The sequence below is a fragment of the Chlorocebus sabaeus genome, chromosome 12 (genome assembly GCF_047675955.1).
Source record: "Chlorocebus sabaeus isolate Y175 chromosome 12, mChlSab1.0.hap1, whole genome shotgun sequence".
In the NCBI taxonomy this organism is placed as follows: Eukaryota; Metazoa; Chordata; class Mammalia; order Primates; family Cercopithecidae; genus Chlorocebus; species Chlorocebus sabaeus.
In genome coordinates this window covers 27351419-27377950 of record NC_132915.1, presented here as the reverse complement: position 1 = coordinate 27377950, position 26532 = coordinate 27351419, and the positions used below count along the sequence as shown (strand labels likewise).

The 26532-nt window shown below is 38.8% G+C and overlaps 1 protein-coding gene and 1 long non-coding RNA gene across 8 annotated transcripts in view; one reads left to right on the top strand and one right to left on the bottom strand.

The window, feature by feature from the left end:
* Positions 1 to 8302, bottom strand: part of LOC140712920 (uncharacterized) — a 105926-nt gene extending 97624 nt beyond the window's left edge. The window contains exon 1 of the long non-coding RNA XR_012094764.1: positions 7249 to 8302. This is a non-coding gene — a long non-coding RNA (uncharacterized lncRNA). The remainder of the gene's footprint in view (positions 1 to 7248) is intronic.
* Positions 8303 to 8305: 3 nt separating this feature from the next.
* SMC5 (structural maintenance of chromosomes 5) overlaps positions 8306 to 26532 on the top strand; it is a 120939-nt gene continuing 102712 nt past the window's right edge. For all 7 annotated transcript variants that reach the window (XR_012094762.1, XR_012094761.1, XR_012094760.1 and 4 more), the window contains exons 1-3: positions 8306 to 8606; positions 14035 to 14176; positions 17597 to 17649. Coding sequence is in view for 3 of the 7 variants with exons in the window: in XM_007969457.3 (XP_007967648.1) it covers positions 8422 to 8606; positions 14035 to 14176; positions 17597 to 17649 (380 nt within the window). In the remaining 4 variants the exon portion in view is untranslated. The remainder of the gene's footprint in view (positions 8607 to 14034; positions 14177 to 17596; positions 17650 to 26532) is intronic.

Below are 26532 nucleotides of genomic sequence, written 5' to 3'. Positions count from 1 at the left end.
GGTCTTGCTGTATTGCCCAGGCAGGTCTCAAACTCCTGGGCTCAGGCTATCCTCCTGCCTCTGCCTCCCTAAGAGCTGGGATTACAGGTGTGAACCACTGTGCCCAGCCACAATTTTTGTACTTTTAGTAGAGACGAGGTTTTTGTTATGTTGCCCAGGCTGGACTCCAACTCCTGGGCTCAAGCGATTCACCCTCCTTGGCCTCCCAAATTGCTAAGATTACAGGCATGAGTCACTGAGTCAGGCCTGTACTGATATAATTCTCAAATTATCAGTTACCAAGAAACTTGCCACAAGCAATAATATCCACAATACCAAGAAACTGAAGGAGATTAATAAGTGTGGTATACAGTCTAGCAATTCTAAACCTTGGTATCTATCCTAGAGAAATGCTTGCACATGTACATGAAGACATATCCCTGAAACACTGTAAAAATAAAAAACTGGAAGCAATCTATATGTTAAATCAGTAATGGATAAAGTGTCATATACTCATATAAAAACTCTACAGCAATAAAAGGGAACTAGATTTATATGTATCAACATGGACACGTCAAAATATATACTTTTTAATATAAAATCAAACCATAAAACTATTCTTAGTGTATTTTTATACATTTATGTATTTATGTATGTATTTAATACATTGTGTTTATGTAATACATTTGCACTCAAAATATTACTATTCTCTATAGAAAAAATGCATGTAAAATATAAAAATGGCCTGAAAGGACATTATACACTGTACAAACGCATAAGAGTAGTTAACGCTGGAGGATGAAGGATAAAGAAAAAAGACTGAGAGAGATAAACGTCAAATGCACTAGTTTTATTTGTATTATTCTCGCTTTTAAAAAGGGAATGTAGTCATATGTTTCACACGTAATTTTTTATTTTGAAGCAGAGTCTCACTCTGTTGCCCAGGCTGGAGTGCAGTGGCACAATCTCGGCTCACTGCAACCTCTACCTCCTGGGTTCAAGCAATTCTCATGCCTCAGCCTCCTGAGTAGCTGGGACCATAGGCATATGCCACCACGCCCAGCTAATTTTTTTGTAGTTTTAGTAGAGACAGGGTTTCGCCATGTTGGCCAGGCTGGTCTTGAACTCCTGGCCTCAAGTGATCCGCCTGCCTCCCAAAGTGCTGGGATTACAGGCATGAGCCACTGCGCCCAGCCCCACATGTAATTTTTTTAAAAGTAGATAATAGGAAAAGAAAAAAAAAAACTAGAAGAAATGTCAAATTGCCATGTGTTAATTTTTTTGATTGTAGGAATGTGGATGAATGGTGATTGGTTTCTGCTCTGTGCTTTCTGGATTTTCAAATTCCCTAAAATAATAACCAAAAAATGAAAGTAATTTTAATTCTAAAAAAAAATTATGTCTACTAATGAAAGCAGCAGAAATGAGAACTTAAAACTAGCCTGTTTCTGGGGGAGTTCAGCAGCATCCCAGCTTGTTAGAACAATGCTGGGATGAAAGTGTCACTCTAGGAGACTGATTCCAAAAGACTCGTTTTATAATTTAGGTAGCTGGTTTCTGAAGTTTTACCAGTTCTGACAACTACCAATTTTCTTTCCTTTGGGAAGTAACAGGGTAGGAGAAGAAACACTCGCCCACTCCTGACATCCTCCTAGGGCTCTGCTTATGTTCCTGGCCTTCATTGGGTAAGAAGGGCTGTGAGTTCAGTAAGCACAGACCTCCAGGAAAGGAGATTACATAGTGCTTTAGCAACTCATTCATGATCTTTCTGAAACTGAAGGTCAGTTCTTCTGGAACAATTTAATACTGTTCTCTCATTTTCTATCCTTGAAAGAGATGAAGGTCCATTCATCTTTAGGCTCTCTATTGTAACACATCACAAAGAACACTTGAAGTGTTACATTAATTCTGATGATTTTTTTGAATCTTTCCATTGGTTTCTGCACCCAATAAATAGAAATTTTAGAAAGAGACCAGTCTGTTGAGACATTGATCCAGCATATAGAAACGAAATCAGTAAAGGTGCTTAGAACCATAGCTGGTGTGTGGTAAATGCTGTTGTATTAGCTATTACTACCAATTCTACAGCTATTACTACAACCAGTTCCAATGTTACTACTACTACAGTAAGAAGCAGCAGACATTTTGATCATTTTAAACTTTTGTATGATGTGTGAAACGAATGTTTAAAAATGAAAAACTTTAGAAGCTATTCATATCTCCAGCAGAAGTCTGCTGTATGGGGTTTTAGTTCCCCCGTGGGAGGGGCACTGGTTTTCCTCAGACCCCTAATCCCTGCCTAGATCTGTTCCACCAATTCTTTAACAAGGTTGATTAGAAAGTGTGTGGTTTTGTTCAGTGTTTGGGAGGTGCAGGTGGCGGGATGGAATGGGACTTGGTCCGGGGTACCAAGGACTTGAGTTTTAGCATCTGCCTTCTTCCCTCCCTTTCAGGCCATGAGGGTTCACTTATTCACTTTATGAGTTTTCCAAAAGCAAAAGTAATATGCCCTCAGTTAGCGATGGTCTCACAGGGTTCTATTACATGCATCTTTGTTCCAATTTCTTGTGGCACCATTATCAAGAGCTTGGAGTGAAGCCAAAAAAGAGACCATAGAAGATAGTTGTTATGGTCTGAATGTTTGTGTCCCTTCAAAATTTATATGTTGAAACTTAACCCCCATTATGATGGTATTAGGAGGTGGGAGCTTTGGGAAGTGATTAGGTCATGAGGGCAGAGCCCCCATAAATAGGATCAGTGCCCTTATAAGAGGCTACAGAGACGAGAGCTCTTCCTCTCCCCCATGGTAGGACACAGTGAGAAGGCACTATCTATGAGGATGTAAGCCCTCACCAGACACCAAATCTGCTGGTTCCTTGATCTTGGACTTCTCAAGCTCTAGAACTGCTAGAAATAAATTTCTATTTTTATAAGCTACACAGTCTATGGTATTTTCTTAGAGCAGCCCAACCCAAAAGTATTAAAACAGTGTATTGTGACAGTGAGGTGAAATATATGTATAATCCTTGACCCTGCCCATTTCTGTCAATTTTTTATTTGTGTCAGTTTTTAAAGTTCCTGCAGAATTGGAAGGCTGTCACTCAAAATGGCCCTGCTTACTTACTCCTTGGTCAGTAGAAAATTAAATACAATTGCTTTGCCATGCCTATTAGCTGATGACTGACTTTAAGCCCTGAAAAGTAGCATTGGCTCTGTTGTGGCTCACTCGTTAATTAGCATCAAATTCAGGTTAATTGATATTTTATTTCCAAAGATCTCTCTCTGCCTTTTTAAAACCACCTCTTTCAAGATGGTTTGCAAAAGTGGAATTAAATAATCGAGATGTGGCAAGATAATGTGTATACTCTGACAGGGGCATGAAATTTTCAAAGTGTTAAAAAGCACTGAGCTAGTATAGTTTGCCAGAGCATCTTCGGTTCATGCTAACTTCTGGTCATACAGAATCCAAAAAAGAGAAATATTTAAATCAAGAATGGTACATTTGTTTAATGAAATACTATGTGACTACTTAAAACTACATCACAGAAAAATAGTTAATGGCATGGAAAGTTATTCATAATATATTAAGTGGGGGAAAGAGGTATATATAGTACAATTTGTGCGGTATCATCCTTTTTTTTTTTTTTTTTTTTTTGAGACGGAGTCTCACTCTGTCGCCCAAGCTGGAGTGCACTGGCCGGATCTCAGCTCACTGCAAGCTCCGCCTCCCGGGTTTACGCCATTCTCCTGCCTCAGCCTCCCCAGTAGCTGGGACTACAGGCGCCTGCCACCTCGCCTGGCTAGTTTTTTGTATTTTTTAGTAGAGACAGGGTTTCACCGTGTTAGCCAGGATGGTCTTCATCTCCTGACCTTGTGATCTGCCCGTCTTGGCCTCCCAAAGTGCTGGGATCACAGGCTTGAGCCACCGCGCCCGGCCAGTATCATCCTTTTTTAAAACAAAAGGCACATACCATATGTACAAGTATACAAGAAAAAAAGATGTCAAAATACACACCAAAATTTTAACAATGATTAGTCCGGGTAGAGAAATTATAAGTTTTTCCTTTGCATGTGTTTGTTTTTCTGTGTGTTTTCCCAAATTTTCTGCATTTAACTATGTGTTGCTATGGTAACCAGAGCTAAAACCAGTAACATTTCCTTTTTAAAAGGATGGTGTTACAGCATGACTGAGTAGCTTTAGAACTTGTAGAGCGTCTACATTTGTGGAGTCATCACAAGTTCAGGAACTCATTCTCAAATTTCAAGTTTAGAAACACAATTCGATTAGTTCACTAAAGAATAATCACATAGAAGGAATACATTCTAATGTTTGATAGCACAGTAGAGTGACTATAGTTAACAATTATCTATTGTATTTTTCAAAATAGCTAGAAGATTTGAAAGGGACCCATCACATAGACATTATAAATACCCTGAGTTAATTATTACATAGCCTATGCATGTAACAAAATTGCACATGTACCGCATTAATATGTACAAACATATATATTCAAAAAATAATTTTTAAAAAGTTGAGGGGAAAAGAACAAATTTTAAAAAGCTGGAGGGGAAAGAACAAATTAAACTTTAACAGAAAGTTAATTACAAAGTAGAAATTATGAAATCAAAAGCCAACAATAGCAAAAATCAACAGGTTGTTCCTTTAAAAAGATTAATGACATACGTCAACTCTACTAGATTAATTGAGAAATGAGAGGAAGAAATGAACTTACCAGTATCAGTGTGAAAGAGGAAGCATCACCACAGATGCTACAAACATTAATGGATATTAACACATAACTTCATGTAATAAATTTGACAACTTAGATGAAATGGACAAATTACTTGAAAAACACAACCTATTAAAACTGACTCAAGAAGACATAGAAAACATGAAATTATTTAATCATGCTATTCACACAGCTACTTCAGAGGCTGCAAATCTTATAATGTGGGATTTCTTGGCTCCTTACCCCTCTCCTGTGGGATCTAGGAAATAAATGTTGCTATTGATTGCCAAAAAAGGGAAGGAAAAAAAAAGGCTGATCATTGTACAAAAATGATGAATAGCTCCCTGCCCTCAGCTCCCATTACTAATGTCTATAATTCTTATTTATCAGGGTAGACTCCCCTAAATGTAATTACTTCATCAAACAATCTGACTTTTCTAGTTCTTGAAGCAGAACCTTTACTTTCCAAAAAATTCATGCTAGCAATGCAGTGAAGGACAGTATTGTGCTCTCCTGAGCACTTAGTTTTTTCATTACTGCCCACCATTTGAACAGTTTAAAAATTATTATTTTTGTTGCAGTCTCACCAATGCACCTTAACGTAGCAGTTTCTCATTGTCTGAATTAGTACCCTGGGTTCTTCGTCCTTACGTCCAAGAAAATTAAGCAACATGGACACTAAGGTGGGGTTGGAGCAAAAGTTATTAGAGTGAAAGAAAGAAAAACTCCTCTCCGCATTGGAGAGGGCAGTCTGAGTGGACTACCAAGTTGTAGTAAAAAGGTCAGGGTTTTTATAAACGGACTAGTGAGGAGACGGTGTCTTATTTTCCTAGGGCCTGAATATTTAGTTGGGACCAGGTGTGCTATCGGCATAGAGCAGAGTTTCTATCAGCCTTTACCCAATTCCTTGATCACATAAACAGGCTTTTAGTTTGTGTTGCTCTGTGCTGCTTTGTGTCGCTTAAGTTTCTGTGTCTGTTCCCAGACATTTTTTTGCAGCTGCAGGCTTCCCCCCACCCTCCCTGCATAAGTTTCTAGCTTCCCTATCTTAGTGTGGCTAAAGGGAAAGGAATGTACTTATTAAGGCCCACAGTTTTTACTGGGGCCCATTGTATGAGTATAAAGTCAAGACTCCCCCACTCTTCTGTGCTTGTTTATCTGTGTTTAAAGCTGTCTGTTTATCTGTCCAGGTGCAACCTGAGGTTTTCCCAAGGTTGTTTTATTTTTTGCCTGTTGCTGTGACTTTTCAGGCAGGCTGCTTCTGCAGTCTGAATTTTTTCAATGATTTTCCTTTTCGTCTCTCATTTTCATTTGCATTTAAGAAAATTTCCAGTAACTACAAGTTCACATGCTTTTTACTTACTCTATTTTTTTCTGTTACAACTTTTGGAGAGAGCAGAGTCCTTGTGTGAGAGGAAGAAGCAGGGACCTGGAAAAGGAGCTTTGTTGTAGGAGTCAGGAATCAGTATTCTACTATAACAGCTTTCTAAGTGGCCTTCCACTTCCACATTTGGTCCCCTCTAATCCATTTTCCACGCAGCAACCAGAATGATTATTTTAAAATTTTAAGGCCAGGCACTGTGGTTCATGCCTGTAAATGCCAGCACTTCGGGACGCTGAGGAGGGCGGATCACTCGAGGTCAGGAGTTACAGACCAGCCTGGTCAAAATGGTGAAACCCCGTCTCTACTAAAAATACAAAAATTAGCCAGACGTGGTGGCATGTGCCTGTAATCCCAACTATTCAGGAAGTTGAGGCAGGTGAATCGCTTGAACCAGGGAGGCAGTGGTTGCAGTGAGCTGAGGTGGCACTACTGCACTCCAGCCTGGGAAGCTGGGTGAGACTGTCTCAAAAAATAAATAAATAAATAAAAAATAAATTAAAAGCTTTAATCAGATCATGGCCCTCTCCTGCTTAAAACTATGCAATGGCTTTCCACTGCTTTAAAAATAAAATTCAGGCTTTTCCACGATGGACAAGGTTCTGCTATGCAACCTTGTTCACTGCTCTGCAGCCACACGGGCCTTCCCACCTCAGAGCTTTCGTCCTTACTGGAATGTTCCAGCAAAATTCTTTTGCCTGGGGTGCTCTTTTCTCAGATGTCACAGTTTCCTCTTGTCCTTCAGGGTTTATCTTAAACATCACCACCTCTAAGAGACCTTCCGTACCTCCCACCCATCAGGTTCATTTTGTTTTCTTCCTAACACCTGTCACAGTCTGAAATTATCCTAATCATTTGTTGTGTCAACCTTAAGTAGTGAAATTTATAAAATAACATTAAGTATAGAGTTTATTCTAACGCAAAGCTTGAGGACAGCCACCTGGAAACACCAACTCCAAACAAATAAGGTCAATGTTCCAAAGTGAAGTTAAGGTTTGATTTACGTAGGCAGAAAGAGAGAAGGTTCCGCAGGAGTACATTTTCAATACAAGACCAATGCAGAAAACACAGCGATTAGATTAGTTATAGATATCTCCATTCCAAGGAGGATAACTATATTAATCTATGAAGAGGGGTAGTGATCTGAGGGGGTCTTACCTCTGTCTCTGTTTGGTCTTCCTGATTATTTATAGGAAAAAACAAGGCAGACATTGCAGCTGTACGCCATAGGACTCAGGCCCCGTAGCCACATTCTTCGCAAGGCTCTGAATAATTTAAAGTTCCAACAGCTTTAAGTTGGAATTTTTAAATTTCAGTTGATTCACTTGTTCTTTTCCTGTCTCCCACAATAGAAAATAAGTTCCCAGGGATGCAACCTTGGCAGGCTCCTAAACTGCCACGGTTCCAGTTTCTTGTAGGTTAGACACTCATTATTAGTTGAAGGAAAGAAGATCTAGGCAGGCCTCGGTGCGCCGCCTCCTCTTTAATGCGAGGGCTTACTAGATGAATGTGAGCAGATGGAAGCAGAACCACCCTGTTAATGAAGGCTACGCATTCTAGCTCAGGGATTTCTAGAAACCTCGGGGGCGGAAGTTTAACCAGAGAATTAGGAGGCAAGGAGCAGAGAAGCAATGAGGATAACCTGTGCAGTGTAGTGGTTTCACGAGTTTGAGAACGCCTAGCACGATGCCTTCACGGAGCGTCGGGCAGAGTCATTTGAGAGTATTTCTTTTTCGGGGTTTTTGAGACAGGGACCTGATTTGAAGCAACGGGGAAGAAAACCAAGAGGAGGAAAAGCCAAGGATGGGCGTGCCCGGGAGCTCTCAGGCGGGCACCTGGAAGGCGTGGGAGCAAGCAGGGCCTAACGTACCCCTGGCCTTGGCCGCCCTGGATGCCCCAGGTGCTCCCCACAGCAGCCTCCTACCACACATGACTGAGGCTCGGGAGGCAATAAAGTGGCTTTCAAAATACTAAATGCAACTGACATCTTTTCCTGAGTGAAAAAAACAAAAAAGGATCTGAATGCTGAAATATACAGAGAAGAAACTCCCGTTGCCACGTCCCCCGAGGTCCCCACTCAGTCCCGTCTGCTGCTCTGCGCTCAGTCGGGCCCCAGTTCTGCGAGGCGGAGAGCAGAGGGCGCTGGGTGGGCCCGCTGACGCTGCCGGACCTGAACTGCGCAGGCGCGGCGCGAGATCGCGGGAGCGAGCGCGCGGGAGCAGTTCGCGGTAGTTCGCGCGGGAGCCGGGCGCTGGGGCGCTGGGGCGCTTGGGCGCCTGGGCTGCCGGACGGTGGGAACGGAAGTCGCTGTGGGGCGCTGAGGAAGCCAGGATGGCGACTTCAAGCAAGAAGACGTCAACTCCAAGCCCCCAGGCTTCCAAGAGAGCTCTCCCGAGAGACCCTTCGTCGGAGGTCCCGAGCAAGAGGAAGAATCCGGCCCCGCAGCTGCCGCTGGTGCAGTCGTCCGGGCCTTTCGTGGAGGGCTCTATCGTCCGTATCTCGATGGAGAACTTCCTGTGAGTGGCCGGGAGGCCGCGCCGCGGGCGTGGAGGCGTGCGGTCCAGCAGGCCCCGGGGCGCCGGCTGCGCGCGGGCGTGGGCGTGTGGGTGTGTACCTGGCTTGTGGGTCTGGCCTTGAATTCGTGCCGGGGTTCCCATGAGGATTTTTCTACGAAGGCTGTGGAGATTGACGTGTACGATGTAGATGTGTGCCTTACGTGATGTGTTTTTTAAATTTAGTCCGGCAAGGTTTTCCAAAAGCGTCTTGTAGCAGGTAGTGGTTGTACGAGGGAGTAGGTCTCTGCCCGCTGGGAGTCGCGATCCATAGCGGCCCTGGTCTGTAATTCACAGAAGTATTGTCCCCGGGAATTTACGAGGAGGCAACAGTTAATTCGGCGTGGTAGTGATGCTGTGGCAGACTCTTAGGGTAGGCATTTGCCACAGAGGAGTAGATAAGACGGTAAAGGTTGTTTGGGATGGGAGGTTACAGGTACAAAAAAATTAAACCTTACTGGCAATTGTTGGATCTCCCTACAAACCCTTGACCCCTCTAAACCCAGCTTTCTTCCCTGGTTCCTCCCTCTCTCCTTCAGACAACTAGTTATCACTTTAGAATGTAGTAAGTTTTAAATATATCATGTATTTGCCTAGCACCTCACAGTGAATCTGTTCCAAGTCGTCTTTTTTTTTTTTTTTTTTTTTTTGAGACGGAGTTTCGCTCTTGTCGCCCACGCTGGATGGAGTGCTGTGGCGCTACCTCGGCCCGCTGCAACTTCCGCCTCTCGGTGTCAGGCTCCTGGGTCAGCCTCCCAAGTAGCTGGGCTGCAGGTGCGCGCCACCACGCGCGGCTAATTTTTGATTTTGAGACGGAATCTCATACTGTCGTCCGGGCTTGAGGATAGTGGCGCAATCTCGGCCCACTGCAACCTCCGCCAACCAGTTTCAAGCGATTCTCCTGCCTCAGCTTACCGAGTAGCTGGGATTACTGGCACCCCCCACCAGGCCCAGCTATTTTTTTTTTTTTTTTTTTTTTTTTTTTTTTTTTTGTATTTTTAGTAGACACGGGGTTTCACCATGCTGACCAGGCTGATCTGGAACTTTTGACCTCAGGGGATCTGCATGCCTCGGCCTCCCGTGGTGCTGGGATTATAGGCGTGAGCCACCGTGTCCCGCCGGAAGTCTTTTTTAAACTTGCACATAGTGGCATAAGGATAACAGAATTGTATTTTAACAATACTACCTTTTTTGTTTTCAAGCACCTGTTGTGTGCCAGGTACACAGTGCGCTCATTCTTTCTTCATAACAACTCTATCTTGATAATTTCCATTGCTGAAAGAAGCTCAGTAGGTTGTTTTGCCCAGTTTTACACAGCTGTTAAGTAGTTGCATTGCTATTTGAATCCAGATCAGGAAAGATAAATGTAATCAAATGAGTTAGGTACCATAACAACATATATATCAGGATCCTTCACAAAGGATGAAGTGGTTAGTTTTGTCCACGAGTATGAGAAAGGGCTTTGTAAAGAAGATATGAAAGTCTTTGTTCTTGCTCTGTTGCCCACGCTGGAGCTCAGTGGCATGATCAGGGCTCAGTGAAGCCTGTACCTCCGCTTCCCAAGTGATCCTCCTACCTCAGCCTTTCAAGTAGCTGGGACTATAGGCGCATACCATACCTGGCTAATGTTTTAAAAATTTTTTGTAGAGATGGGGTGTCACCATGTTGCCCAGGCTAGTCTCGAACTTCTGGGCTCAAGCAACTCACCTCGGCCTCCCAAAGTGCCGGGATTACAGGCATGAGCCACTGCACCCGCCTAAGAAGATAGGAAAGTCTTAAAAGAAGTGAAGAGCATTGAAGACAGAAGGAACTGTCTGAAATAGTTTGGTATATTTAGAAAGTGTCAAGTGTTTTAGTAAGGCAAGAGTATAGGATGTGAGTGAGTATTTGGACAGAGAGTAAGCAACCATTGAGAGACCTGTATGTTTACTATGCTAAGAAGTTCCAGCATCATCCTGTAGGCAGCCACGGTGTTTTTTCAGCAGGGAATGGCATGTGTTTTATGTTATTCTGGAAGCACTGTGGAGGATGATTTAGAAAGGGTGCAAGATTGGAAGCAAAAAGACAATACAAAGGCAAGAGATGATCAGAGTGTGAAGGAATGAGATTTGACAGGATCCAGCTAGAGAATAATTGAGGCATGGAGGAAAGGGAGGAATGCAGCATTTTTCCCAAGTGTTTGCCTTAGCTAATTGGTCAGATGCTATTCAGAAGAGAGAGCAGTTTGAGGAGAATAATAAATGCCTCTTAGATCCTGTGATTTGAAGTTTCCTTTGGAGTATCTAAGAGAGATGTTCTATAGGCAGAATATAAGAGTCTGGAGCTTAGAGGAAAGTATGAACGGATGAGAGATTTGGGAGTCATGCATACAGGTGATTGATGAAGTTGCGGAACTGGTTATGATTGCTCAATAGGAATTATAAACTGAAGGACTAGAAGACCATGTACAGGGTCTTGGGAGAATGCCTGCTTTTAAGTGTGAAACGAGGAAGGACTCAAAGCCAGAAGGAACTATTCAGGGAGGTAAGATGAAAACAATGGGAGACAATTATCAGAGAAGCCAAGGAAAAAGAATGTTTCAAAAATATCACCTGCTACATTGAAGTCAGATAGTGGGGTTGAAAAGAGCCCACTGTATTTAGCAATTGGGGAATCTTTGACCTTTTAATGAAGCGGTAGAAGCAGAAAACTTTGCAGGCCATAGAAGAATGAATGAGGGTGAGAAAGTAAAACTTGGATGTAAAGAGAAGAAAGAAAAAGTAGCTGGAAGTGCAGAGGTTGGTGAGATATTATTGTTTATTTTAATGAGGGGCCTTTGAGTTTTAGGCAAGAGGTAGAGAAAGGTGGGCTTGGAGAATTAGCAAGGAAATAAGAGGGGTAGTCAGATAATTTAAATGTCCTGGAAGAGAGTAGTGAGTGAACCAAGTCAAATGGAGTTGGGAGTGGAGGGAGAGACTTGGAGGCTGAAGGAATAACACGCACAAAGACTTAAGAGAAATAAGGAATTACAGTCACAAAACTGAAAGAAGTACATTATAGGTAGAATTTAGAGGTCTGAGTAGAAAATAGGGAAGGGAGATAAAAAGTAGAAAAAGGTGAAACTCGGCTAGATAGGTCCTCCTTTTTCTTTAATTTTTCTTTTTTAACAAGTGACATCAGATTTACAGTTCTACCAGCATTACTTAGTGATTGATTGGATGATGGAGTGGTGGTTTGGGTGGAGTCAAAAGCAATAAAAGAACCAAAGATGATGCAAAACTAGTGCCAAGGTTTCTGATTTGGGCAATGGTGTCAATGATAATACCATTCACTAAGAGACCGCAAGAGTGATTTTGGATGGGAAAGATGGTGGGTTTAGTTTTAAATGCGTTAAGTTTAAGTTGACTGTTGTGGGACATTCAAATAGCGTTATTGAGGTGATCATTGCACATAGAGGTCATCTGGACTACTTTCAGCATGTAGATAGTATTCAAAGACTTGGAGAAAGAAGGAATCATTGAGGCCATAGAGAATACATGAGATACCTTGTGAAGTGTATGGAATGATAAGAAGGTGGGTCTTTACCAATAGCTCTTTCAGAGGGAGCTCAGAGGAAAGGAAGCTCATAATAAGGGAATTCCCAATAAATACATCATAGAGTCAGAAGAACGATTTTAAACAGTGCAGAGGCTTGATTTGGGTAGTTGAAGGCAAGAAAAATCCCCCCGCCCAACCCCGCCAAAAAAAAAAAAAGAAATACAGGAGCTTTGTTTTTGGCTACTCTCCCTATTTATAATATTGATGCATATCTTATAGGCCAGAAATTCTCATGCTTTTTCCTGTTCAGTTTTCTTAAATACCAGTTACATCATTGTTTTAGTATAACATTCACACAGAGATTTCACAACAGGAAATCCAAGTGTTAAAAGAATGGGACTTCATGTGTTGAAAGTAAGAAGTTCTATGTCAGGTAATTTTCTACATTTCTGAAGTTCCCAAACTGGTTTTATTGTAACCATTATAAAGAGCTCTTTTGGGACCCAGGTGCTAGCAGAACAAAATGGCTAAAAAGATATAGCACATGCTGTGTAGAGGTGTGGGATTAGCAAACCTGCCAGAAAATACTTCTTTTCCACCTGTATTTTGATTACCACCTGACATTTCAAAATCATTAATTTCTTAAAATATTAATGTGCGCTTGGTTAAGTTATTTATATACCTAGCAGGTGAATAGCAGGCTAAGCATTTATTCATGAGGAATTAGTTGGCAGCTTCCTGAGAGCTAACTGAAATGCTGTGGACAAAGGACACTTTTTATGGGTTCAAATTAAGAGTATTCAAAGGCGAGTTAAAAGAATGTCTGAGTCAGAGTTTGTTTCACATTTTGTCATAATTGTCACTAGTAACTAATAAAGATTAGATGCTAACTGTAATTAGAGTACTAGACAACTTTCAACTTTTGTTTGTTTTGTAGGGCGGTGTGTCTCTGTGATACCTAGGCTGGCCTTGACCTCCTAGGCTCAACTGGTCCTCTGGCCTCAGCCTCCCTCATAGCTGGGACTATAGGCACATACCATGGTACCTGGCTTGGAAAATAATTTTTAAAAGTTAATAAAATGAAACCTTTGGGTTGAGATATATCTTCAGTTTTGTAATTAAAAATTTGCTTAGATTGTTTGAAATATTAAAATATGAATAACCATTAAGCATTATAATTTAAAAGAAATATGAATGTAAAATTCAGATTTAAGGTAAGCCATGGCCTCTCCTATAAAATTTGTTTTAAAGTTATTTTGTGTAATATCTTTGATATCGTGTCCAGTGTTTTGTAATTATTAAAAAAGAACAAAGTATCAAACTTCACTTTTTTCAGCAAACTTTTGAAGAAACTATATGAAATTATATTCTTTAGTTATGCATTACTGCCTTTTCATTTCTTCTATTGGTAGATTTTCTTTCTAAAGTTGTTTATTAAAAACCTATTAAAAATTAAATTTGCAAGATTAGCTAGTTTTTTTTTTTTTTTGGAGACGGAGTCTCGCTCTGTCGCCCAGGCAGAGTGCAGTGGCCGGATCTCAGCTCACTGCAAGCTCCGCCTCCCGGGTTTACGCCATTCTCCTGCCTCAGCCTCCCGAGTAGCTGGGACTACAGGCGCCCGCCACCTTGCCCGGCTAGTTTTTTGGTATTTTTTAGTAGAGACGGGGTTTCACCGTATTAGCCAGGATAGTCTCGATCTCCTGACCTCGTGATCCGCCCGTCTCGGCCTCCCAAAGTGCTGGGATTACAGGCTTGAGCCACCGTGCCCGGCGATTAGCTAGTTTTTAAAGGAATTTGAGGAATCTCATAAATAATGTAAAGCAAGGAAAAGTGGTTTTGTATCTCTCCGTAGTAATTTCATCTCTTTATAATTCAGAACATATGATATTTGTGAAGTATCTCCTGGACCCCACTTGAATATGATCATTGGAGCCAATGGAACAGGGAAGTCGAGCATTGTGTGTGCCATTTGCCTTGGTTTAGCTGGGAAACCTGCTTTCATGGGACGAGCGGATAAGGTGAGTTAACATAATTATTTTTTAAGAAAATTCATAACTATTAATTGCTTTTAGTAACATCAATTTCTACACCTCAATTCCTTGGGCATAGCAAACTTAATAGTGCGTGAATGTAAGGAATAAATTTGGCAGGTAAAGAAGCTGGAAGGAGATTTTCATTTCTAGAAGTATTTTGGACGATAATACTAGAGGATTCTCCAAGTCCCTTACACCTAAAATGCTAGAAATTATGTAATATGCCTTTTTTTTTTTAAATGCAGCACTTGGCTTGTGGAACCGTAGAGTAAATTTAGAAAGGGCAGAAACAAAATCCAGTCATATGTTGCTTAATGATGGAGATATATTCTGAGAAAATGCATCTTTAGACAATTTTGTCATTGTGTGAGCATAATAGAGAGTACTTACACAAACCTAGATGGTATAGCCTACTATCCACTTAGGCTATATGGTGTAGCCTATTGCTCCTAGACTACACTCCTGTAGAGCATGTTACTGTACTGAATACTGTGGACAGTTGTAACACAATGGCCTACATTGTACTTACGTAAATATCTCTAAATATAGAAAAGGTACAGTAAAAATACAGTGTAAAAGATAAAAATGGTACACCTGTGTAGGGCACTTAATCATATTCATGAGAGTGGGTGACGGAAAAATACTGCCCGAACAGGGAGGGAGTCTTGAGAAAGGAGGAGGAGGAGGAGATAAGAAACAGATACAAAAAATGAGATCATTAAAAATGACAAAACGTTGGCTGGGTGTGGTAGCTCACGCCTGTAATCCCAGCACTTTGTGAGGCCATGGTCAGGATCTGGCCAATATGGTGAAATCCTGTCTCTATTAAAACTGCAAAAATTAGCCAGGCATGGTGGCGGGTGCCTGTAATCCCAGCTACTCGGGAGGCTGAGGCGGGAGAATTGCTTGAACCCAGGAGGCGGAGGTTATAGTGAGCCAAGATCACACTGTTGCACTCCAGCCTGGGCCACAAGAGCGAGACTCTGTCTCAAGAAAAATAAAATAAAAATCACAAAATGAGATGGTAGAAATATGTGCAGATATAATCACACTAATTATAAATGATCTAAACTCATTATAAAGTCTGTTAGAATGGAGAAATGAAACAATGTTTAGTTCTCTTTTGTTTTTAATAAGCATATCTAAAATAAAGTGTTACAGAAAAGTTAAGAGTGAAAGGATGAAAAAAAATACATGCCAGGCAAATATACAAAAGAAAGTAGGTGTAGCTGGATTAATACTAGGCAAGACAGACTTTAGAGCAAAAAGTCTTTTTAGAGATAATAGTGGTCATTAAACACTGATGGAAGTTTTAATTCACTAGAAGATAATTCAGTTCCCAACTCACTTTATAATCTAGCTCCAAAATGTATAGGCAAAATCTGCGGAATGCTAACAAGCAGTTGACATATGCATAATTGTACTGGGAGAGCTATCAATAATAGTAGATCAATCAGATTAAAAAAATTAGACTACAAAAGATTTGAACAATAAAGTTAAGCTTGAACTAATGGCTATATTATAAAAAGTACACTCAACAATTGGAGACTCTGCATTCTTTTCAAGCACAAGTTAACATTTCTAAAAGTTAATTGTGTACTGAGTCATAAAGCAAGTATCAAAAAATTTCAAGAAATGGACACCACATAGACCATATCCTGACCACAATGCTATTAAGATAGAAATAATAACAAAAAATTAAAATTTAATGGACGGTTACAAAATGGAAGCAAATTCCCCTTAAGATTATAAATTATTTAAAATGTGTATGTGTGTGTTTAGTGCTATATGGGAGACATTTATTAGGTAGAAGATACTTTTCTCTGTTAATAACTAATCTTGTGACCTTGAGTAATTATCTGAACTTCAGTTTTTCTTCATTTCAAAGATGGGAGAGTTGGAACAGATAGCATCCAAGGACCAACTGAGATTTTTATGAATATTGATATATAGTTTTTTAATTGTCAGATCATTTAATCCCTATCTCTTTGTAATGGTCTGTTGGATTGTACTCCAGGGGCTGTACAATAGGAATGAATTGGCTATAACAATTTTTACTAACTTTTTCATGTTGATTTTTGTCATGAAAACACATCTCATCTTTGAGTGATAAGATTTTTAAGGAGGCTGTGGAGTGCAGTGTTTCCTAGATGACAGGTTGCAGCCCTTTGAGTGCGCCAATGTATTTATGGGATGCCCAAGTTCTCAGCAAGAATATGTAATTTATTTTTGTTTAAATGCTAATATAAAAATGTAACAAAAACATACTCTACACCATCTGTATGGATACTTTATGATAAGAACTACCTCCTGACTTTTTTTTTTCCTCCTCATTGGTACCAAGTATTTTAATTCTTGCAAGCTAACAGGCAGATAGCATTCCTACATAGATGTCCTTGTTTCCCTGTGAGGAAACAGGCAGGTTAAGCAACTGTCCAATGTCTAACAACTTGTATGTGATGGAGTTGAGATTTGAACCTAGATAGTAGGTGTTAAAATCTGTACTTTCAAGCATTAGGCTATAGCCGGTGGTTACAAGATAAGGCTTTTTTTTTTTTTCCTTCATCTTTCTGGGACTCAGCTTTATCATCTATAAAATGAATGTATACCTCAAGGTTGCTTATGAGTGTTAAATGAGAAAATACATGTTTAGTGCTTAGCACAACAGTATATAGTAAATGCTTGATAAATGCTAACTGTTGTCATCACTGTCATCACTATTAAAAAGGTTACTTGCGAGGTGTATTTTCTACCTTTTTTAATATTTATCACTTATTTATAGACTGATTTAAGATCCAGTCTGATTTTTTTAGGCTCAGACTTTGTTTTCGGGCTTAGACTCATAAGCATATAGAAACTGGCACAGATATGTCTACTTTGTCATGTAAATTTCAATTGTATTGCTCCTTTTAAAAAGATGCTTGGTGGCAATTATATCATTAAGAGGATAGGTAATATTAGCGTGGTTGTTAATATTTCACCTGCGCAACTGTAGGAAGTCTTCAATGGCAATAAGAAGGTTTGAGTGCTCAGTGGTTATACTATAGGACGTGTTTTCCCACAGGCATTTTCTCTTCTCTCTGGGCGTTTAATATAGTGTCCAAGTACACAGGCTGTGGAGCCAGATTTCCTGGGTTCAAATCCTTTTTCAAATGGCTTTGTCACGAAGTTTGTAAGAGGCATAGGAGTTCAATAAATTTTACCTAATATTATTATTGTTGTTATTTGTGGGAGGGAACAATGGAGGAACCCAGATCTGGGAGGGATACCTTAGAAAGTGACAGCAGTGCATATATAAGTGGTACCTGAAAAAATCTTAATTTGACAAATAATAATGACTGCTAAATCTCGGATTGTTAACCTGGGAATGTCATTACACAGCTCACTTTCTTTTTTATGTCTTAGGTTGGTTTTTTTGTGAAGAGAGGATGTTCCAGAGGCATGGTTGAAATTGAATTGTAAGTGTTAAAAGTGCTAAAACTCCCTTTTCCTATAAAATTCTTAGTTTATATTCATGTTTTTCTGATGATTAGAAAAGAGTATTAATATAGTATTATGGCATAAATATTGGAAATAATATTTAAAGAATACTTAATCCAGATAAGTAAGTGGTTTAAAAAATATATTTTTAAAACTTAAATTGTAGGCCATCTGTGGTGGCTCACTCCTGTAATCTGAGCACTTTGGGGAGGCTGAGGTGGGTAGATCACCTGAGATCAGGAGTTGGAGACCAGCCTGGCCAACATGAGGAAGCCCCGTTTCTCCTAAAAATAGAAAAATTATCTAGGCATGGTGGTGCATGCCTGTAATCCCAGCTACTAGGGAGTCTGAGGCAGGAGAATTGCTGGAACCTGGGAGGCAAAGGTTACAGTGAGCTGAGATGGTGCCACTGCACTCCAGCCTGGGAGACAGAGCTAGACTCTGCCCCCCGCCCCCCCCCCAAAAACAAAAACAAAAAAAGCTTGTGAGAATTTTATTTAAAAAAATTATCAGGGAAATAAGTTTATAGCAGGTAATGAAATAGAACTATACTTTATTAAGTAGTCATGATGAAGTTGCAATGTTTTTCACAAATTTAAAGTATCTGGGTTTTGTTTTTTGGTTTTTGGTTTTTTTTTTTTTTTGCTGATCTTGAAAGTAATAGTTGCTTGTTTTTAAAAAATGCAAACAATGTAGAAGTGTATAATGTTGAAAATAAAAACCTTCTTGCCATTATTCCTAATTCTGTAAATAACTACTGTTAATAGTTTGGTGAATCTTATGTATGACAAGGACTTGGTACTTGTGCCACCATTTTTTATTTTCTCCCTTATGACACCAGTAATTCATCATGGTATTCTTTTCCCTTGAGCTTGGATATTCTCAATTGGCCATTCTTGGCAGCTATTTTTGATGGACTAAAGTTGATGTTTATGATGAAACCAGTTGACTGTCCTTGGTGTGTGTAATTTTAATCCTTTACACGTAAATGTGCACATTATTTAGGTGATTTTTTAGAGACTGTTGCTTTTGGAATATTAGTGGAAAGTTGTGGCATTTTTGAGCTAAAAAGCCTTCAAAGATTATCTGATAGCCCTACCATTTGATATGAGATGAGGAAACGATCTTTTATAAAAATTCACTCAGAAAGTTTTTATTTATATAGAGATGGGAAAGATACACATGGAAGTAAAAAGAAAATTTTAAAATACCCAACTTATTAAAATATGATAAAATTTTACTGAAGAATATAAAATCAAGACCTGAAGAAATGGAGACAAGTGATATGTTCCTAGAAACATAAAGTTAATGTCATTATTAACATTATTAATATGTTAACATTATTGACATATTATTATTAACATGTCAGACCAGGTGCAGTGGCTCATGCATGTAATCCCAGCACTGTGGGTGGCCAAGGCAAGTGATTGCTTGAGTCCAGCAGTTGGAGACCAGCCTGAGCAACATGGCAAAACCCCATCTCTACAAAAAATACAAAAATTAGCCAGGCCTAGTGATACGCATCTATAGACTCAGGAAACTGAGGTGAGAGAATCACCTGAGCCTGGGGAGGTAGAGGATGTAGTGAGCCGTGATTGTGCCACCACACTCCAGCCTGAGTGTCAGAGTGAGACTCTGTCTGCAAAAAAACAACAAAAAAAAGTCAGTCCTTTCTAAGTTAATACATACATTTGATACAATGAGAGTCTCAACAGGTAAGTTTATAAGTTGATTCTGAACTTCATCTTGAAGAATAAATGTGCCAGAAAACCCAAGGAGATCTTTGAAAAGCAAAGTTGTAAATAAGATTTTTGTCTACCACATGTTGAAGTATACTGTAAAGTTGTTGATTTAAAATAAATGTGATACTGGTATAGAAGATGAGAGGAGCAGAATGTAGAAACCAGGAACGGATCTAAATGTACATGAGAACTTACTATAAAAGTGGCAGTTTAATTAAGTGTGGGGTATTTTAAGAGATTGGAAAAACCAAACTTGTTTTTGCTGTTCTCAAACTCAACACAGCACAGAACACTTCTGCACCAGATGTGTGGGTTTTTTCCCCACACCCTACAATTCAGTTCAATTCTGACACTAACCAAAAATTAGTGTAGGACCCATAGTTAGGGGCTCAGTCGTACAGGACTGCCCTCCACTTCATAAGCCATTTGCAAGTCTTAGGTTGTGCCCTGTACTTTTGACCAACTAGCTGTAAATTGAGGTTCTCAGGACCCCTTTCTTGGTTCAGTTATTTGCTAGGATGGCTCATGAAACTCAGGGAAGCACTTAGGTTTACCCATGTATTATAAAGGATTCTACAGAAGGTGCAGATGATTAGCAAAATACGGGGCGAGGTCTGGAAGAGTCCAGAGTGCAGGAGTTTCTTTCCAGACTTTCCCAGGATATGGATGTGTTCCTCAACCTGGGAGCTCTCTGAAACCTGTGGTTCAGGGAATTTTATGGAGACTTCATCACATGGGTATAAGAAACTCAATCTCTAGTCCTGCTTCCCTTCCCAGAGGATGAGGGATAGGTTGGTGGGGCTGAAGGTTCTAAGCTTCTGTTCGTGGCTTTATCTTTCTGGTGACCAGCCTACATCCAGAAGCCCACCAAGAGTTGCCTCATTAGAAAAAGACACACTTGTCACCTAGGAAATTCCAAGGGATTCCTAGTTATGTGTCAGGAATTGAGGACAGAGACTAAATACATTTTTTTTCTTTTTTTTTTTTTTTGAGATGGAGTGTCACTGTCGCCCAGGCTGGAGTGCAGTGGCACCATCTCAGCTCACTGCAACCTCTGTTTCCCCGGCTCAAGCGATTCTTCCACCTCAGCTTTCCAGGTAGCTGGGATTACAGGCACCCACCACCACGCCTGGCTACTTTTTGTATTTTTAGTAGAGACGGGGTTTTGCCCTGTTGGCCAGGCAGATCTTGAACTCCTGACCTCAAGTGATCTGCCTGCCTTGGCCTCCCAAAGTGCTGGGATTACAGGCATGAGCCACCGTACCCAGCCTACATATTTCTTTATACAGGTTGAGTATCCCTTATCTGCAATGCTTGGGACCAGAAGTGTTTTGGACTTTGGATTTGTTTTGAGTTTAGAATATTTGCGTTACACGTATCGGTTCAACATCCCTAATCGGGAAATCTGAAATATGAAACACCCCAATGACCATTACCATTGAATGTCATGTTGGCACACAGGAAGCTTTGTATTTTGGAGCATTTCAGATTTTTGGACTAGGGATACTCAACCTGTATATCACAGTATCATAGTGTAAATTATTCAAATTGAGCTGTGATAATTATCTGTTAATTTTTTAAAGATAAATTTAGAGCTTTACCTAACACCCTACACATAAATAAAATTTAAGTGTATAAATGTCAAGCACTTTTTCCACGAAGGTTCACGTGGCCTTGAGAGTACCAAATGTAAAACAGCTCATCATTAGTTGTTGAAATTATTGCTATTAAACAAATGTACTAACTGGCCATGTATTCCTTGAGTAGAATGGTGGGTAGAATAATCTCTGGCATGTATTTATGTAGTCATTTTCCAGATATTTATTGAGTACCTGTACACTGGGGATACTCTTCCCTCATGGAATTTATAGTTGGGGCATAAGGAGGGACAGTTAGATAAGTAAAATACATATTATGTTAGGTGATGATAAGTGCTACATAGAAAAATAAAGCAGAAAAGGAGGATAGGAGTGACAGAGTGGAGTTTTACAGTTTTGAATAGCCTGATCAGGAAAGATCTCACTGAGAAGATAGCATTTAAGCAAAGACTTGAAGGAGGGAAGGTAATGAGCATGGAGATAAGTGGGGAAATAGTATTTCAGGTATGGAGATCTGCAAATGCCAAGGCTCTAAAGTGGTACCCACAGTGACTGGATCACATTGAAGGAGGAGAATAGTAAAAGATAAGCTGTGAAAATATCAGGAAGTAAAGCCTGTATTCATTGTAAGGACTTGGCATTCATTTTGCATAAACCGTGAAGCCACCTGGTTTTTAGCAGAGGAATGATGTGATGTAACGTAAAAAGTTTAACCAGATTGGGTTGCTGTATGGAAAGTAAACTTTTAAGAGAACAAAGGCAAAAGCAAGAATATCAGTTAAGTGACTAATAGAACAACCCTATGAGAGATGATGGTAGCTTATGATTTGCTTATGAATTATATTATGATTCGCTTATGAATTATATACAGGGTATGGGAGAAGGAGGAAGACATCAGGGAGGACTCCAAGGTGTCTGGCATGATTAAGGGTAGAGTTTCCATTAACTGAGGTAGACAGACCTACTGCACAAGGTTTTGGCGGTAGATCATACATCATTGAACTAAGATGCCACCACTTGTAGCTTCCAATTAAAATTAAACTAGCACAGATAGTTTGAAATGTGCATCCCAATTTCAGATGTGTTAAAATGTTTTTTTAAAAAAAGAACTTTTCAGAAACAAACATGGTAAAGTTTGAGATGCCTAGTAGATACTCGGGCAGAGCTGGGCACGGTGGCTCATACCTGTAATCCCAGCACTTAGGGAGGCAGAGGCGGGAGGATTGCTTGAACTCAGGAATTCGACCAACCTGGGCAACATAGCGAGACTCCGTCTCCACATGCATACAAAAAGGTCTGAGATTCAGGTAGAAATGTTTTTAGTGGGCAGTTAGATATATAAACCTGTCATTCCTGGAGAAGTCTGGGCTGAAGATAACACATTTGGGAAATCATTAGTATTATGATGGATTAAATCGCCGGTGAAGCAGAGATAGATAAAACAAATAAGAGTTCTAAGAACGTATCTGCTACAGTGCACCGTTTAGAGATTGAACATAGGGAAACCTAGGAAAGGAAACTGAGAATTGGCTGGTGAGTCAGGAGAATACAGTACTTGGAAACCAGTACTTGGAACAACTTCAGGAGGAGTCCGTTGTCTATCACCTGTGTGTGATACTGCTAGATAGGTCAAGTAAATTGAGAACAAAGAGTTTATTATCAGTATTTATTGAGTTGGTTATATCATTTAAGTTGAAGAATTAATTAATTCCCTGATGTTTGCTCAATTTTGCATTCTTAGAATAACCCAGTTTGGTCATAGTTTTTTTGATGCGTTGCTAGATTGGTTTTCTAGTATTTTATTTAGGATTTTGACATCTGTATTTTGTTTGTGAAAGATACTTGTGGTTTGAATGTTTGGTTAATCTTACTGTTAAAAATAATCTGATGTGAATTGTAGGGGGTCTTGCAAAAAAAATCATCTGGCTTTTTTTTCTAACTATACTGATTTAATTTTTTTCTAACTGCTGATTTCATTTATAGCAATCGGTTGCTTAGATTTTTCTGTTTATTCTTGTATCACTGTGATTATTTATACTTCATAAAGGATTTTCCCATTCTTCTTAGTTTTAAATTTTATTGACATGAATATTATCCTCTTATATGAGTTCATTATATGTGTATTATTTTATATAAAGCAGTATTTGTCTTCTAAAAATTGATTTGTCAATTTTAGTAGTTTTTTTCGATGAACCAACTTTTGCATTTGTCTTATATTATGGTTTTCTATTTCATTAATTTCTATTCTTTACTGATTCTCATTTTTTGAAATGGATATTTATTGCACTAATTTTAGTCTTTTGTTTACCTTAATATGAACAGTTAAGATTAAAAATATCCCACTTACTGCTTTAGTGCTATCTCTCAAATTTTAGTATATAGTATTTACTGTTATTCAGTTCTGAATATTTTCTTTATGAGTTCATAATTACAAATTGTTTCTAATTCTAATGTAGGGATTTTCTTATTTTTTAGTATTGGTTTCCACTTTGTAGTGAAGTTAAATATATAGAGATACTGGTTTTATGTTACTAATCCTTTGAAATTTCTTTCTTTTTGTAGTGAACTTTTGTAATTGTTCTTTGGCTGAAAGAATAAGTTTTCTTTTGCAGATACCTGCAATGTTCTGTATTTGTCCATTAGTGCAAGTTTATTAGTTATATTGTCACATCTTCTATATTTTTGCTGATTTCAGTTGTCTGATTGATACCTTGATTACTGACAAAGGTGTATTACACTATTCCTCTATGCAGATTTGTTAATTATCCTTGTCCTGTCAATTTTTGCCTTATGTATTTCTAGGACATTATTAGTTGCATCTAGGATTAAAATTGTTTATCTTCCTGGTGAATTCAACTTTCTGTTGTTAGATACTGACCTCTATCTTTCTTTTGCCTTAAAGTCCATTTAGTTTACCATTAATGTAGTTGGCAGTTTTTTTTTTTCCCCCGGTATTTTTCTAGTTGTCTTTTTTCATTCTTTTCATGTTTTTAATATCTTTTGTTATCTCATTTAAACTGGTAGAGCTGTGTTATTTTTTCTGGAATCTTAAGTAAAGCATATAATCAATTTACAAATATATGTTTGAACTTATTTTTACTGTCTTATTCTCTGCTTTTTATTTTTCACACTTCAGCATTTCTTTTCTTTCTTATTTTTGTTGGGTATTTGTTTCATTTTTCCTTCTCTTTTGTCTTGGAAATTATGCATTATTTTATTTTAGTGATTACTGGAATTTTAGCAGGAATACTTGTTGGAGTTCAGACTTAATATCTGTCTTCCTGCTAAACAAAGATTTTACAGTACTTTCTTCTTAATAACTTCTCTGAACTTACATGCTTTTAAATTTCTATCTTTTTAAAACTCCTCAAAACATTATTATTAATATAATATGCTGTCAATGTTTATTTAGAATTACCTCAGATATTTCTGTTTGTTTTGCTTTTCATTCCTTCTTCCATTTCTGATTTTCTTTCTGGGATCACTTTCTGCCAAAAGGATATTCTGTAAAGTTTTCTTTTATGAGAGTTTTCTGTTGGAACACTCAGTTTTTAATCTGAAAATGATACTATTTTGCTCTAAATCTTGAAAGATGTGTTTCATGGATATAACATTCTATATTGACAGGTCTCTTTTCTCATATTCACAGTATAGTATATTATCATTGTTGTCTTCTTGTTTTTGTTTTTGTTTTGGTGACAGGGTCTCACCCTGTCAGGATCATGACTTACTGCATCTTTGACACCTCCCTGGTTCAAGTGATCCTCCTGCCTCAGCCTACAGGCACTCACCACCGTGCCCGGCTTTTTTTATTATTACTATTTTTTGTAGAGAATGGGGTCTCACTCACTATGTTGCTCAGACAGCTCTTGAACTCCTAGGCTCAAGTGATCCTCCCACCTTGGCCTTCCAGAATACTGAGATTACAGGCGTGAGCCACCACATCTGGCCCCATTGTTGTCTTCTCATGTGAATCTAATCTCAGTTTATTTGATAGCAATCATTCTCTTTTTCTCATTGTTGTCTTCTGATGTGAATCTGATCTTAGTTTATTTGATAGTAATCATTCTCTTTTTCTGAGATGCTTGTAAACTCATTTCTTTTTTTTAAGTGTTTTAGTTTCATATATATATTTAGGTGTGGGTTTATTTTTTATTTACTTTTCTTGGTTTTAATGACACTCTTAAACCTATGGTTTGGTGTCTTTCATCAGTTTTGGAAAGTTCTTATTTATTATCTCTTTAAATATTGCCATTGACCCATTCTCTGTCTCCTGTCCTAGAATTCTTATTAGACATATTATGCTTTCTTAGTCATCCAAATATCTTTCAAATTTTTCATTTATGATTCTGCATTATGTTATTTCTGCTAGTGTTCTTGATACTTTGTTTTCTTGTGTGTGTGTTTGTAGTGAACTACTCTTCTTAGACCTTTATCTGTGTTAATTATTTTAAGATAACATAGATTCCGGCAGAGTAAATTATTAACTTCTGCCAGAGACCATTGAATACTTTCAATTCAGAATCACAGTGTACAGAATTCTCAGCTTGTGGTGGTAGCAATGAAGTATTTCTAGTTTACCCTTACAGCAAGGGTGTATCGCTTAGGTATGGCTTTCTATTGGACTCTCCACCTTGGATAGCTGTGGGCTTTGTCTATTTTTGTCCTCTACCAGCAGATCATGAAAATGAATCCTCAAGATCACTTGATTGGGCGAATGCCTTCAAGATGAAAGCCAATTTTATTTTTCCACTCTGAGTTTTCACCTATACTAGGATGTTAGCCAGAATTCCTTACTTTCATGCTAACTGATAAATTGATTTATGAAGATATTTTAATATTTTATTATTTTTAGTTGTTTACAGCAGGAGGATCAGTAAGGGTATTTTATTAGTCATTCTGCTGGAAATGAAAGTTTAAAACTACTTCCTTTAAAGTCCTACAATCTTACTGTTTCAAGTGATCTGATTATAATGTAATCTATATATACAACATTTATAAGTTATTATTGTCATTTAGCGATTGGATACCAATAATTTATCTTTCTACCACATGCTGCTGAATCCCAGTGAAGAAGATGAATAGATGGGAGGTGTGGAGCAGTAGTACTTCTAAAAACAAGAAATAAGTAAATAGCCTTCTTTCAGATTCTGTATTGCTTAATGTTCCATTATATCCATGTGAGGCAATCCTCTCTGAATTCAGAGTGGAGTACGTGGTGAGGAATCCATGGACTACCTGTATGGGTAGTTTTTATTTCTGGAAATGCCTAAGAGTCAGTTTTCATTAATACGTTTTCTGAGCAGGGGGAGTTTCAAGATTTAACTGCTCTACCCTTTAATATACGAACACATTTTGAATTGCAGTCAACGCATGTGATTAAAGAATAGCATAATAATTAAAGGATAAACAGCTCCACATATGTGACTCCTCTAGTAGTGTTTATGAATTAGTATTCACATTTGCTTTAATTTTAACAGTTTAAATAATTTTGAATGTTGAGTAAGTAACTGATGTGGTC